The following is a 12256-nucleotide window of genomic DNA, read 5'->3' on the forward strand; positions in this document are numbered from 1 at the left end:
CGCACCACTGGCCTTTCTTTCGGAGGCCGCGGCTCTTAAAGTTTGGGAAAGAATCTGACGGGTGGCCGGCCCCCTTTCTGGACATTTCCATCCCTAGTGCAAGGGAAGGACTGAATTTCAATTCGTGGGGAGAGAAGCCGAAGGTGCCATTTCCCTTCATCCAACGTCCTAACATCTAGAAGGGGCTGGGCCAGCCCCGCCCCATCACGGGGAAGTGAGGCCTGGAGCCCAGGCTGACATCCTGAATGGAGCCTCAGCAATCATTGCTAGTCTAACCACTTCATTTGACAGCAGAGGAAACTCAGGTCCCAAGAAAGGAGAAGGGACTCGCCTAAGGTCACACAGCGACTAGGTGCCCTGAACACTGGGGCCGGTGGCCACGTTCTCTGGCTAGAAATGGCTAGCTGGAAGCCCCGTGGGCTCCAAGTCTCAGGAGCCGAAAAGCCGGCGCCCGACAGGAGGGCACAGCTCCCGCGGGGGTCGCTGCGCCGGCCAAGAGCGCAGCTCGTAGCCGCCCGCCGGGCCGTAACCGTACTCTCGCGGACACCGGGCAGTCTCTCCAACCAGCTAGCACCGCCGCGGCGCCCTTAAGAACTGGGCTCCTTCCCCGCCTCCTTCCCGCTCCGGGGGCGTGGCTCAGGGCGAGGACCCCGGCGCCGAAGCTCGCCATTGGCCAAGAGGGCCGGGGCTGCCCCTGAGTCCGCCTGAGCGGGAGAGTAGCCCGCCCAGCCCAGAGCTAGCAGAGTCTGTGCACGCTGGGTCGCCGTGGCAGACGTGTGTCCCGATCACTGATCGCATCTCCGTCTCGCGCCCTGCGCCTCGCCCCGCTCGCCGCCCCCCTCCCGTACCCTCCCCGTCGCCCACCGAGCGAGCGAGCGAGCTGATGGGCGGGCCCCGCCGGCCCCGGCCCCGGCCCCGGCCCCGGCTCCGGCTCCGGCCCCGGCCCACGGCAGCACAGGCGACCCCCGGGCGCGGCTGAAGGAGCAGCCGTCGGGGGCGGCCCGGGTCCGAGCCAGCCGGCCAGTTAGCCAGCCCGGCGCCTGGGCCGGGCCGGACCGGGGTGCGGTTGTCAGAGTCTCGGGCGGCGGCACCAGGATTGGGATCGGGATTGGGGACAGACTGGACGGGCAGCGGGCCATGGGCGACTGACTGCTCCAAGCCAGCAGCGAGCGAGCGTGCGAGTGACCGACCCACCCGGGGGGCCGGCGGGCGAGCGGGCGAGCCGAGCGATCGACCGACCCACCCGGGGGGCCGGCGGGCGAGCGGGCGAGCGAGCGCTCGGAGGGAGGGAGCCCAACAGGATGGCTCGGCCGGGGCTGCGCTCCGCCGGGGGCAAGTGGCTGCTGGGGCTCGTGCTGGCGCTCTGCCGCCTCGCCACGCCGCTGCCCAAGACGCTGGAGCCCGTGTCCTGGAGCTCCCTCAACCCCAAGTAAGTGGCCACGCGCCCACCTTCCTGTCCTCCTCCCTCCCTGCCTGCCTGCTTGTCTGTCAATCTGGCCGTCTGTCTGCCCGTCGGTCCGTCCGGCTGTCTGGCCGCCCATCTGGCCGTCTGTCTGCCCGTCGGTCCGTCCGGCCGCCCACCGATCTGTCTGTCTGCATGTCTGGGGCTCGTCCCGGCCTCCCGCAGGGCTTGGCGGCTCTCGGAGCCCCTTCTCTGGACGCCCGGCGAGGCTGGGCTGGGCGGGGCGGGGCCGGCTCCGGGTCGTTCCCTCCCGGCCGACGGCTGTGCTGGGCTGAGCTGGGTTTCGAGGACGCCGCTGGCCCTCTGTGGTGGGATCGCCAGTCCCGGGGCTGCGCTCGCTGCTCTCCCCCTCCCCCTCCCCCGTTCAGTCTCTTTCTCTCTCTCCTCTTTCTCTTCCTTTCTTCCTCCATCGTCACCCCCCCCCCCACACACACATCCCCCCCTCCCGTCTTCTCCGTCCTGTTCTCTCCTCCTCGCTGCCGGGGGGCCCGGGGAGGCGCCGCTCGGAGCTCACAAAGGCGGGCGACGGTGGAGGAAGGAAGGGGGCGCCCCAGCGGCACCCCCCCCCCCAGGCCGAGTTGTTGTTCCGCCCCGCCGCCTTTGTGCGCCATCCTACCCCCGGCTCCAGAGGAATGGAGGCCCGGGGGGAAGGGGGGAGTGGAACCCCCCTGGACCCTTCCTCCCCCATGAGCTGGGGTCGAAGGGGGACCTTTTGACCATCTCCTCCTTTCCCTCCACCACACCTTTCCCTGGTTTTTTTTTTTTTTTTGCGTTGGGGCGGAGGTGGGGGGCTTCGAGGAGCCCTGAGCACCTTAGTCTTGAGGCAGGAGGCAAAGGGCAGCAATTCTCCCTGTCCTGCTCTCGCTCACCCCCACCCCCATCTAGCAGCTATTCCTACCTCTAGCGAACTTTTCTCTACTTTTCCAGTTTTTAAAGTCTAACTTCAAGGGGTCCCTTAAGCCAGAAACTGCCCCGTTCGCTGTTCCAGTTCGGAGGGCCTCAGGTAGCTGCTCCAGCCCCAAAGCCTTGGCTGAGCACCTACTGCGTTCGATGAGGAAGATGCAGAGATCCCAGCGTGGGGGTGGGAGGTGACCAGAGTGGGTGGCACCAGTGGGAAAGCAGAGCCCCCAGCAGGTGGGTCACTTGGGGGTGGGAGCTTCCCTCAACTCCCTTCCCAACTCTTAATCTGTGGGCTGGGGAGTGCCATAGGGAAATACTTTGGCATTCTCTTCTGGAAACTTGAAGTGCTCATTGCCATGAGGCAAGTAAGGGCTGAGCCCCTCTGGCCCCCAGGGCTCAGTGGTCTAGGGACCTGGGTAGCCGAGCTGAGGAAGAGAAGCTGCTAAGCACATTGGTATGTGTGTGGGGGGGTGCGGCCGAGCAGGATGGGACAGGATGGGGACTGGAGAGCCCTTGCCTTCAGGCGTCTGGGGCTCACTCACACCCATGTGTGGGAGTAGGGGGTGGGTGGGGAACGGGGCAACAGAGCTGGTTCCTTGGGTCTCTAACTGCAGAGCTCGCTTGGCTGGAATCAAGGCTTTGGCTGACTTCGGAACTAAGAGGGTCTTGGGGCCCCAGGTCCCTGCTCCTTCCTCCTCCATAGCCGTTTCACCATCGGAAAGAACGCCTCTCCCCTCTGCTTGTCCTGCCCAAATTGGAGGAATCAAGGGCCTGCAGGGAGCCCCCAGGTTACTAGCAGATGGAGAGAATGTGGGAGTTCCCATTCTCTTGGGATCTTCTGGGGCCTAGGAGGGGGAAACTGCCATCAGGGCAGGTGGGTGGGAACGAGGGATGTCCCTGCTGACCTCAGGGCTCCCCAACATCCCCTCAGCCAACTCCAAGGCTGCTGCCTTCTCCTGGCTGGCTTTAGGCCCGTCTTCTTCTGGGCCGTTCTCCTACCGCCTTCACTTTCTTTAGAAGTGCGCCCCCCCCCCCCAATCCACACTTTCTCCCTCCCCTTACTCACCCCTCTCTGTATTTCTCACATCCTTTTGTTTCTCACACATACCAGAACTTGGCCTCCCAGCTCTGTTTGTCTCTCTATCTCTTTCCTCCTCTTTCCCCCTTCCCTCCTTCCCTTTCTCTCCGCTCTCTCCATCCCTCCCTTTCTTTCTTCCCCCCTCTTTCCTTCCCTCTCCTTTCCCTCCCTCCTCCCCTTCTCCTTTCCTCTCCTTCCCTTCTCCTCCCCCTCCCCCTCCTCTCCCTTCCCTCCCCCCCTCTCCCTCTCTCTCTCTTCCCTCCCTCCCCCCTCCTTCCTTCCCTCCCTCCTCTCCCTCTTCCCCTCTCTCCCCCTCCTCTCTCTCTCCCTCCCACCCTCTCTCTACCTCTCTATTTCTCTCTTCTCTCTTTCCCCCTCCCTCCCTTCCACCTCCCTTCCTCCCTTTTCACCCCCTCTCCCTCCCTCCTCTCTCTTCCCTCCATCCCTTTTTCTCCTCCCCTTTCTCCTTCTCTCTCTTCCCCTCTCTCCCTCTCCCCCTCTTTCTCTCTTTTCTTTCCTTCTTGTTCTTTCTCTCTCTTCCCTCTCCCACCTCCTCTCTCTACCCCTCTATCTCTCTCTCCCCTACCTCCTTTCCTCTTAGCTTTTAGTCTCTCAGCTCTATCAGGGAGCTTGCAGCCCCCCACCCCTCCCCCAGCCCCTGTAAACCTGCCTTAATTGCTTCCTCCTTGGGAAAAAAACCCTCAAAATAAAGAAGGGCTGGGGGTCTCTGTTTCCAGGTTGCAGGCCCTGCTTTGAAGGGCCAGCAGGCACTGGCTCCAGGCACAGCCTGGCACTGGCTGGCAAGGGTTTTGGTCTCTGGGGCCAGTGGACTCTTCAAGGCTAGCTGACTGGTGACCAGGGCCTCTGGGTTCCCCAGATGTCCTCGGAAGGTGAGGGAAGGATACTTCCCACTTCCCTTACAGAAAACTTCGATTAGGCTGCTGCTGTTCTATTTGAGGCCTGTCTTTCTCCCATCTTGCCCTGCCCCTCCCTCCATGCTGTTTGAAGCTAGGATATAGGGCCTGAACCCACACTTCCCCCCATTTCAGCTGGGGGCCCTGACCCTGGATCCTCTTTCCCCACTCCCCCAGCCTTGCCCTTAGTGCTGACCTTTCTTTCCAACAGCTTGTAGGTGATGGGGCATGGGGGGGGTGAGTGGGGGCTCTGTTGAGTAAGAGATTTGGGGTATTTGTGTATCTCTCCTTCCTAGGATGGAAGGATACAGTTGGACATGTGAAGAGCAAGGCTTAGCTACAGGGGGTAGATTAGAGCAGCCCCTCATTGTCACATGGCAGAGGGCAAGGGTATAGATGGCACTTGAGTTTGGGAGAAGTCTTTGGGTTGTGGCCCTTCAGCCCCATTCTTCTTTCTGTGTGTGTGTGTGTGTGTGTGTGTGTGTGTGTGTGTGTGTGTGTGTGTAAGAGATGTGATGTGTGATGTGAGGTGATGCCTTCCAGGTAGGATGAGGCCCAAGCCAGTGTGTCTGCATGGTGACAACAGAACCTTGCTGCCGCCCCCCCGCCCCCGAACCTCATGGGCTTTCCATAGTATATGATTGGTAGGTAAGCCCAGCCCCTGGGCCTGAGGCCAAGGCCAGCAAACTCATGGCAATGCTTTCAATCTCATGGTCTTAAGCAGCTCCATTTACCCTGCTTTGCCTCCGACCACTCCCCTTGCTTGGCCTCTTGAGGAGGTAGTGCTCATAGGCAGTGGACAGTGGACACAGGGGTGTTCAAGGGGGGCTTCCTGAAAGGCTCTCCCCAGGGCCCTTTGCTGCCAGCCTTGGATGGAGTTAGGGGAACCAGGAGAAACCTTTGTGGGGAATCTTGTACCCTGCTGGAGGTCAAACTACTTCATGTTCTGGCTGGAGGCAGGGCCTCCAGTCTGGGCTGTGGGCAGGGGCTCAATGCCTGGGGGTTTGCTAGGCCTCTACACCTTTCTAGCCTGTAGGCTGGGTGGGTGGTTGGTCAGTATCCCTCTGACCCCTGTGAGCATCTGAGTGGGGTGGCAAGGGGCTCACGGTGGGGATGAGGTTTGTTCCATGGGAGGACTACTGCTTTTGGGATCTTCCCCCAGCCCCAGACTGTCCAGATCTGGTTCTCCAAAACCATCTGGACTCTGGTTCCCATGTAGGGCCCACCAGGATCAAGACTGGATGGGGGGGAGGTCTTCAGGGGTTACCATGGCAACTTGCTCCAGGCTTCCTGCTGAGCCTTGTCAATTCCCTTACTTTCCAGAGAAGGGCTTTGTCCTCAGTCATGGGGGTGGGGTAGGCTAAGGCCTGGAAAGGTGAAACTGGGGTGGGCAAAGAGACTGTGCACCCACCTCCCAGCCCTTTCCTCACCACTCTGCAGAACTCTCCCAGGTCTCTCCGTTATTGTGACTGCTCTTGGGTTTGGGCCAAACTTGGCCTGACTTCTTATTCCCCTGAAGTCTGGAGAGAAATGATCCCCCTGATTAATTAGCCAATGAGAATCAGCCAGCACTGTTAGATGCTCCAAAGACCCCAGTCGAGACATTTCCTGCCCCCAGTGAGTTTAGATCTTTAGCCGGGGAGGTCACCTGCACATATTGAGATCTATACAAAATGAGTGGTGGTGGTTGGGTCAGGCAGGATAGGGCATTACAGGCATGAGGAAACCGTGCAAAGACATGGACATGGGAAATGGAGTGAGGAACAGTCTAGACTGTAGGGAGTGTGAAGGAGAGTCATTTCCATAAGACTGGAAAGGGAGGGCAACAGCAGCTTGAGGAGGGCCAACTAGAGGGAACCACATTTGATCCTCGAAGTAACCAGAAGCCGAGAAGGGATCTGGTGAGAGCTGGGCCCGGCCTCGACAGAGCCTGTGGGCAGGACGAGCCCCAGTAAAGAAGCTGGGGCAGTGCCCGTGGCAGTGGAGAGAAGGCCCAAGAGGAAAGGACAAGATTGAGCATTAGAGTGATCATGCAGGGCTGATGCTGAGGGTAGCTGAGTATCTAGCTAACAGCAGAAGTCAGAGCACTGTTCTAGGTAGGAGGGCCAGTGACGCCACACTTTGGGGCATATTATCAGGGCAGGACCACTTAGCATCTGTGTGTGTATATGTGTGTGTGTCTTGTTCCACCCACCCCCCATGACACTTGACCTCAGGCCTCTTTTCCTTCCCCATGGCTAGGAGACCCTCCCAACTGGGCTCCCTGCCTCAGTCTAGGCCTCTCTGACTTCACTGTCACATCTCACACCTCACACTTGTGTGTGTCCCTCAGTTTTGCTAACATTCCTGGCCTTAGTCAGCCTGCACCCCCAGCCATCCCTCTCCTTCCACCTTCCCTCTGTCCTTTCTTCACCCCATTTCTGGCCTGACCTCCTTGCCAAGCTCTCCTTCACATACTCTGCTTGTGCCCATCACTGTGACTGTTAGCCCAGAGTGCAGCCTACTGCCAGCTTGGCATGGTGGGCCTTAGTTTGTCGTAGGTCTCTCTTGTCTAGACCAGAAACACCAGTGCCTAGCATGTAATGCTTACTCCAAGATCTCTGGGATCCCCAGGGAGCCAGCAGCCTTTTGTCTGAGTTCTAGGACCAAGCCAAGACTTTACCGGAACAGCTTTGTTCCTGGTTGGATCTCTGTTCTTCATCTGTCTCTTCCCCACCCCCAAAGCCCAGGGAGCCTGGGAGAAAAAGGCCCAAATTAGGGGTGAGATTCCCTTGTGTCTTTGGGGTCTGTGGGCAGGGCTTCCTGTTTCCTGCCCTCCTGGGTGGGCGATGAATCAAGCCTGAGCCTACTCCTTATGATGAAGGAGGGCCACAGGGTATGATCTGTGCAGCCTCCTCTGCTTTTGTGGCTGGCCTTTCCCTCCCTGTCTCTTTGGAATGACAATGGCTAAAGGGAGAAGACGAGTTCCATGGTGCCCATGCCATGAGTATCAGGACCAAAGGGGAGTCATACTGTTATGCAGCATCTGGGCCTCTGACTAGAACCACCATCCCCCCCACCCCTACATCCCCCTGCCCCCTGATTCCAGGACAGAATCTTCCCCCAGTGCACCCTGTGTGCCCAGCCCTTGCTCTGCCCTTGCTTGGTTTGCTGTTGGGTGAAGAAGGGAGAGGGGGCAGGTTAGGCTTCCTCAGCCTTGGCTGGGAGCATGGAGGGTGGTGGCCAAGGCAGGTGAGGGCTTGCTGGGTTCTTTAGGCTGGGAGTGGGGAAGGATGAGCAAAGGGACAGGAGGTGGAGGGAAGGGGTGTGACAATACTGCCCCCCCCCCCACTTTGGAAAAACCCAGGCTTGGAGACTCAGGAGGTCATTCATTGGCATCTGGTCCACTGACCATGTGACTTGGTTGTAGAGGGCTCCCTCAGTCAATGTGCCCTGTCCCCAGGAAGCGTGGGAGGCTGCCATTAATCTTGGGGGGGAGCCCCAGCTCTCACTGCTTCCTCCCTCTTGGACAGGTTCCTGAGTGGGAAGGGGCTGGTAATCTACCCAAAGATCGGCGACAAGCTGGACATCATCTGTCCGCGAGCAGAGGCCGGCCGGCCTTATGAATACTACAAGCTGTACCTGGTGCGTCTGGAACAAGCAGCTGCTTGCAGCACTGTACTAAACCCCAAAGTGCTGGTGACCTGCAACCAGCCTGAGCAGGAGATCCGATTCACCATCAAGTTCCAGGAGTTCAGCCCAAACCACATGGGCCTGGAGTTCCAGAGGCAGCAGGATTACTACATCACATGTGAGTGCCTTGGCCACCTGCTGGGGCCCCCTCCTCCCTTTCACTCAGCTAGCTATCACCACTGACCTGCTCCCCCCATCCTCTGGCCTTTTGCCCGCTTTGCCAATGATGTTACCCAGAGGTATTGCTCTCCCTTCCCACCATGTCTCTAGGCCTTTTCCCTTTCACTTGCAGTGGGGAGGTTTTTTGGGAGAGGGGAGGGGGGCTCTGGAAATAATTTGTGTGTCTGATATGGGGGAGGGGAGAAAGTAATAAATGAATCTGACAGGAGAGTTGGGGTAGTGATGATGTGGCCACTACCACCACTTACACATAGGAAACTTGAAGCCTGGGAAAGGCAGTGAGTGGCCCAAGGTCATGAAGCAAGTTCCCAGGAGGGGGGCCCTGGCATCCATGGTGGAGATGTCTATAGAGGCTTCTGAAAAGGGGCAATAAGAGACTGCTAAAAGCCTTGGCCAACTGGACCCTTTGGCACAGTCCAAGTCCTTTTGGGTTAGCCTCCCAGAGGCCAACTTTCTCTGCTGGAGCTGGGGGGAAGAGGAGCAGCTGGCTGCTGAGAAGGCCCCCACCAAGGGAGCTGCTGTGCCCTGGGGCACATAGGGGCTGGGGGGGATCATATCCTTCTGTCCTTGTGGCCCTGGAAGCTGCTTTAGGGAGGACCCTCCCTCACCCTCAAAAAAGTAGAACCTGGAAGCAAAGATTGGCCAGCCCCAGCCCTCAAGCTGTCTCCCCTTCTCCATGACCTTTCCCCCAGGACATTCTGGCATTTCTGAATAAATCAGGCCCTGGTGCCTCAGGTTATGGGGGGGCCCTTTCTTTGTTCCCCAGGGCTGGGCTGCACAGATCCCCAGCCTCTGACACCCTTTCTCACATTTCTCCATTTCTTCTAGCTACATCCAATGGGAGCCTGGAAGGCCTGGAGAACCGAGAAGGGGGTGTGTGCCACACTCGGACCATGAAAATTGTCATGAAGGTCCAGCAGGGTGAGTAGGCCAACCTTTGAGGTACCCAGTGGGGGTGGGGGTCCCTAGACTGTGCCAGGGGCTCCTGGCTAGCCTGGCCTCTCTTCTCTGTGTCACCAGATCCCAATGCCGTGGTACCAGAGCAGCCAACCACAAGCCGGCCAAGCAAGGAGACGGACCACAGGGCGAAGGTGGCAACACAGCCACCCCGAGGGCGGGGCCCTTTCAGCGATGACAGTGGTGGCAAGCGCGGTGAGTGTCGCTGTCCAAGCCAGCTGGCCTTGGCAGCGCTGCTAGGAGCCGTGGTCCCGGGCACCTCTGAGCATTTGTCTCCCTCTCTCCCTCCCCCGCAGAAACTGGCAGCCAGGACGGAAAGAGCCCCAGCAGCAGCGGTGCGGGCGGTGGGGCCGACGGCTTCTTCACTTCCCGAGTGGCCGTGTTCGCAGCTATCGGGGCAGGCTGTGTCATTTTCCTTCTTCTTGTCATCTTCCTCACGGTGCTGCTCTTAAAGCTTCGCAAACGGCACCGGAAGCACACGCAGCAGCGGACGGCAGCCTTGGCCCTCAGCACCCTGGCCAGCCCCAAAGGCAGTGGCACCGCGGGCACGGAGCCCAGTGACATCATCATCCCCTTACGGACTACAGAGAACAACTACTGCCCTCACTACGAGAAAGTGAGCGGGGACTACGGGCACCCCGTCTACATCGTCCAGGAGATGCCTCCCCAGAGCCCTGCCAACATCTACTACAAGGTCTGAGTGCCCCAAGGTGGTGCAGCTGGCCCTGAGCACCCAGCACCAAGGAGCCTGTCACGAGTGTCCCATGCCAGCCGGGCCCTGATTTGGGTATATAGGTTTTAGCTTCTTGGCTTTTAGAATTCCCTGCCCTCCTGTCTCAGGGGTGGGTAAGAGGGCAGGGGTGTGCCCTTGGGAAGCACCCTCCTGTCCCTCTCCCCTCTGTTCTTGTGCCTTCCTCATCCTGTGCCCTGCCCGGGCCTCCGGTGCCAGCTCCATGGTGGCAGGGTTGGACATTGGCTAGCAGTTGGCACCTGGCCCTGGATTCTCCTCCACGTCACACCCACCCCAGACTCGGCCCACGTTTGGCCATCATTGTTTGAACCCTGTTTGCTTTTAACTGTCCGTTTTTCATCTGTTTGGAAGAAAAAGTAAAAGGGGCCAACAGAACAAAGGAACCCTAGTGAAAGGAGGGGCCCTCTTGGGCCCAGCTCTTCAGGACCCCCACCCCAACTGTTCTTGTCAGGGGGGATGAGGGTGGGGTTGAGCTTCGTGGAGTAGAGTGACATTTCTCTGACTGAGCTCCTTGGGATTTCTGGAGGGGGCCAGGCCAGACCTGGCCTCCACCATGTGGCGAGTGGGTGCGTGTGGCAATAGGCGCCCTGAACCCATCCCTCCGCAAAACTGGCCTGAGAGTTGGTGGAATACTGGGCCCTGGTTGTTGCTGGGCTTTCTTTTGGGGGGGTGCATATCATCCTACCCTCTGCTCCCCTCCCCAAATCCCTTCCTTGTGGGATTCTTGGGCAGCTCCTGCCTCCCTCACTCTCACGGTAATTAGTGTCTTAATTGGCTGTTGCCAGGGCAACAGGAGAGCTGCAGGCATTGTGACCTCATTGGGGGGTGGGGTGCACAGGTGGCTATTTGCCCTGGAGAACTGGGAGTTTCCCTTCTCCACTCTCCCCTTCCCCCCTCACTTTCCTGCCGAACCCAGGAGTTCTGCTACCTTCCATGAGCTGTAGCAGGTGTGTGAGCCAGAAGCCAGAGCTCTGGCCACCCCCTGTTCATCCAGGTTCGGGAGGGGAGAGCCTTCGGCCTGAGAGGGAGCCTAGGGCACACATGGGGCTCCCCTGCTCATCACTCTCATGGGGGTTGGGCTGCTGCTTTCCAGTGAGATGGGGACCAGGGGCTGGGCTTCCAGTGCCCCTGCCTCCCCGACTCGGCCGGGCTCTGTGCCCCAGGGATGGGGCACCCAGCCACCCTCCCGCCCTCTGGGGGATAGGCAGAAGGTTGTGGCTTCGTTTCTGTTTATGTAAATACGAGTCTTTTTGGAAGAAAACCTGTAAAGATGTTTTGTACAATTATTTTCTTGTTGCTTTTTCTTAGAAAAAAAAATTGAGAACTAAAAAAATTAACCACACAGTGTCATGATGTGCCTGGGGAGAAGGCAGCGTGTTGTGTGTAACTGTCTGGACTCTGGGTGGGTAGATTGGGAGGTTGTTTGCTGGGGCTTCAAAGCCCCAGAGCAGAGAGCCAAGAGAGAACCGTTGCCTGGACCAGTCCTTTTTCCCTTTGTCCCACTGCTCTCTTTCCAGCCCTCTCGCAGGTCCCCCATCAGACCCTCCCAGCACCAAGGAGCCTGACAGGAGTGTCCCAGCCCAGGGCCTCATTCCAAGGGATTGATGGGACGTTGAGGGAGGTGGCTCCGATGTGTTCACCTGACCCAGGAGCTGGGATGGGGCCTGCATCTGTGAAGCTCCCTTGTCCTCTGGTGTTAATGAGGGATCCTGGCCTCCGCTGGGTACCCAGGATCACAGTTGTGGCTGTAGAGAGTTGGTTCTCAATAGTTATGACCTCATAGATATTCCAGGGAGACTAAGGCTCTAGCTGTCTGGGTAGTTTGAAGGCCCCTGGTAATTGAAGGGGTGGGCATGAGAGCGCTGCCAGCCGCTGGAGGAGATTAAAATGGCAGTGGCAGGGTGAGGGGCCTAAAGATGGAGAGAGCAGGAAGTGGGGCAACAGCCTGGGAGCAAGGCTCCTGGGTGGGGCTGACTGAGCCTTGGGCCAAGGAGTTCCCAGTGGCAGCTGAGGCTGAGCCTGCCTCTGGCTGCTTATTAACCACAGAAAACACCAGGTTCATCTCAAGGCCCTCCTGGCTGGCCAGGGCAAAGCAAGAGCTGGCCAGCAAGGCTCCTCTTGGGCCTCTTCTGAGGGAGGCAGCCTCTCAAGGACAAAGGACTGACATCTTGGGAATGGATGCTTGCTGAATTTCCATACGTGAGCCTTTGTGTGACCAAGCTGCCTAGGAGTGTGCAGGAGATCATCCAGGCCTGTGCCTGCCCCACTTCCCAGGCTGTTTGTCTACAGGTCTACCCTGGGGCTGCAGCTCTCCTGAGCTCTGAGGTCCTCCTGGGAAATAG

The 12256-nt window shown here is 59.1% G+C and overlaps 1 protein-coding gene across 2 annotated transcripts; it reads left to right on the forward strand.

The window, feature by feature from the left end:
- Positions 1–1246: 1246 nt before the first annotated feature.
- Positions 1247–11251, forward strand: EFNB1 (ephrin B1). 2 transcript variants are annotated; one of them, XM_069062467.1, is made up of 5 exons: positions 1247–1429; positions 7867–8144; positions 9035–9127; positions 9227–9358; positions 9460–11251. In XM_069062467.1, exons 1-5 carry the CDS (start codon positions 1302–1304, stop codon positions 9861–9863), a joined length of 1035 nt encoding a protein of 344 aa, XP_068918568.1. In that variant the 5' UTR covers positions 1247–1301; the 3' UTR covers positions 9864–11251. The 2 variants fall into 2 exon arrangements, with proteins under 2 accessions (XP_068918568.1, XP_068918567.1); XM_069062466.1 differs by lacking the exon at positions 1247–1429 and adding an exon at positions 2221–3150.
- The last annotated feature ends 1005 nt before the right edge of the window (positions 11252–12256 follow it).

This window comes from Petaurus breviceps, unplaced genomic scaffold (genome assembly GCF_028583685.1).
Source record: "Petaurus breviceps papuanus isolate PSGF00001 unplaced genomic scaffold, PetGlider_PUasm1.0 90451, whole genome shotgun sequence".
Taxonomy (NCBI): domain Eukaryota; kingdom Metazoa; phylum Chordata; class Mammalia; order Diprotodontia; family Petauridae; genus Petaurus; species Petaurus breviceps.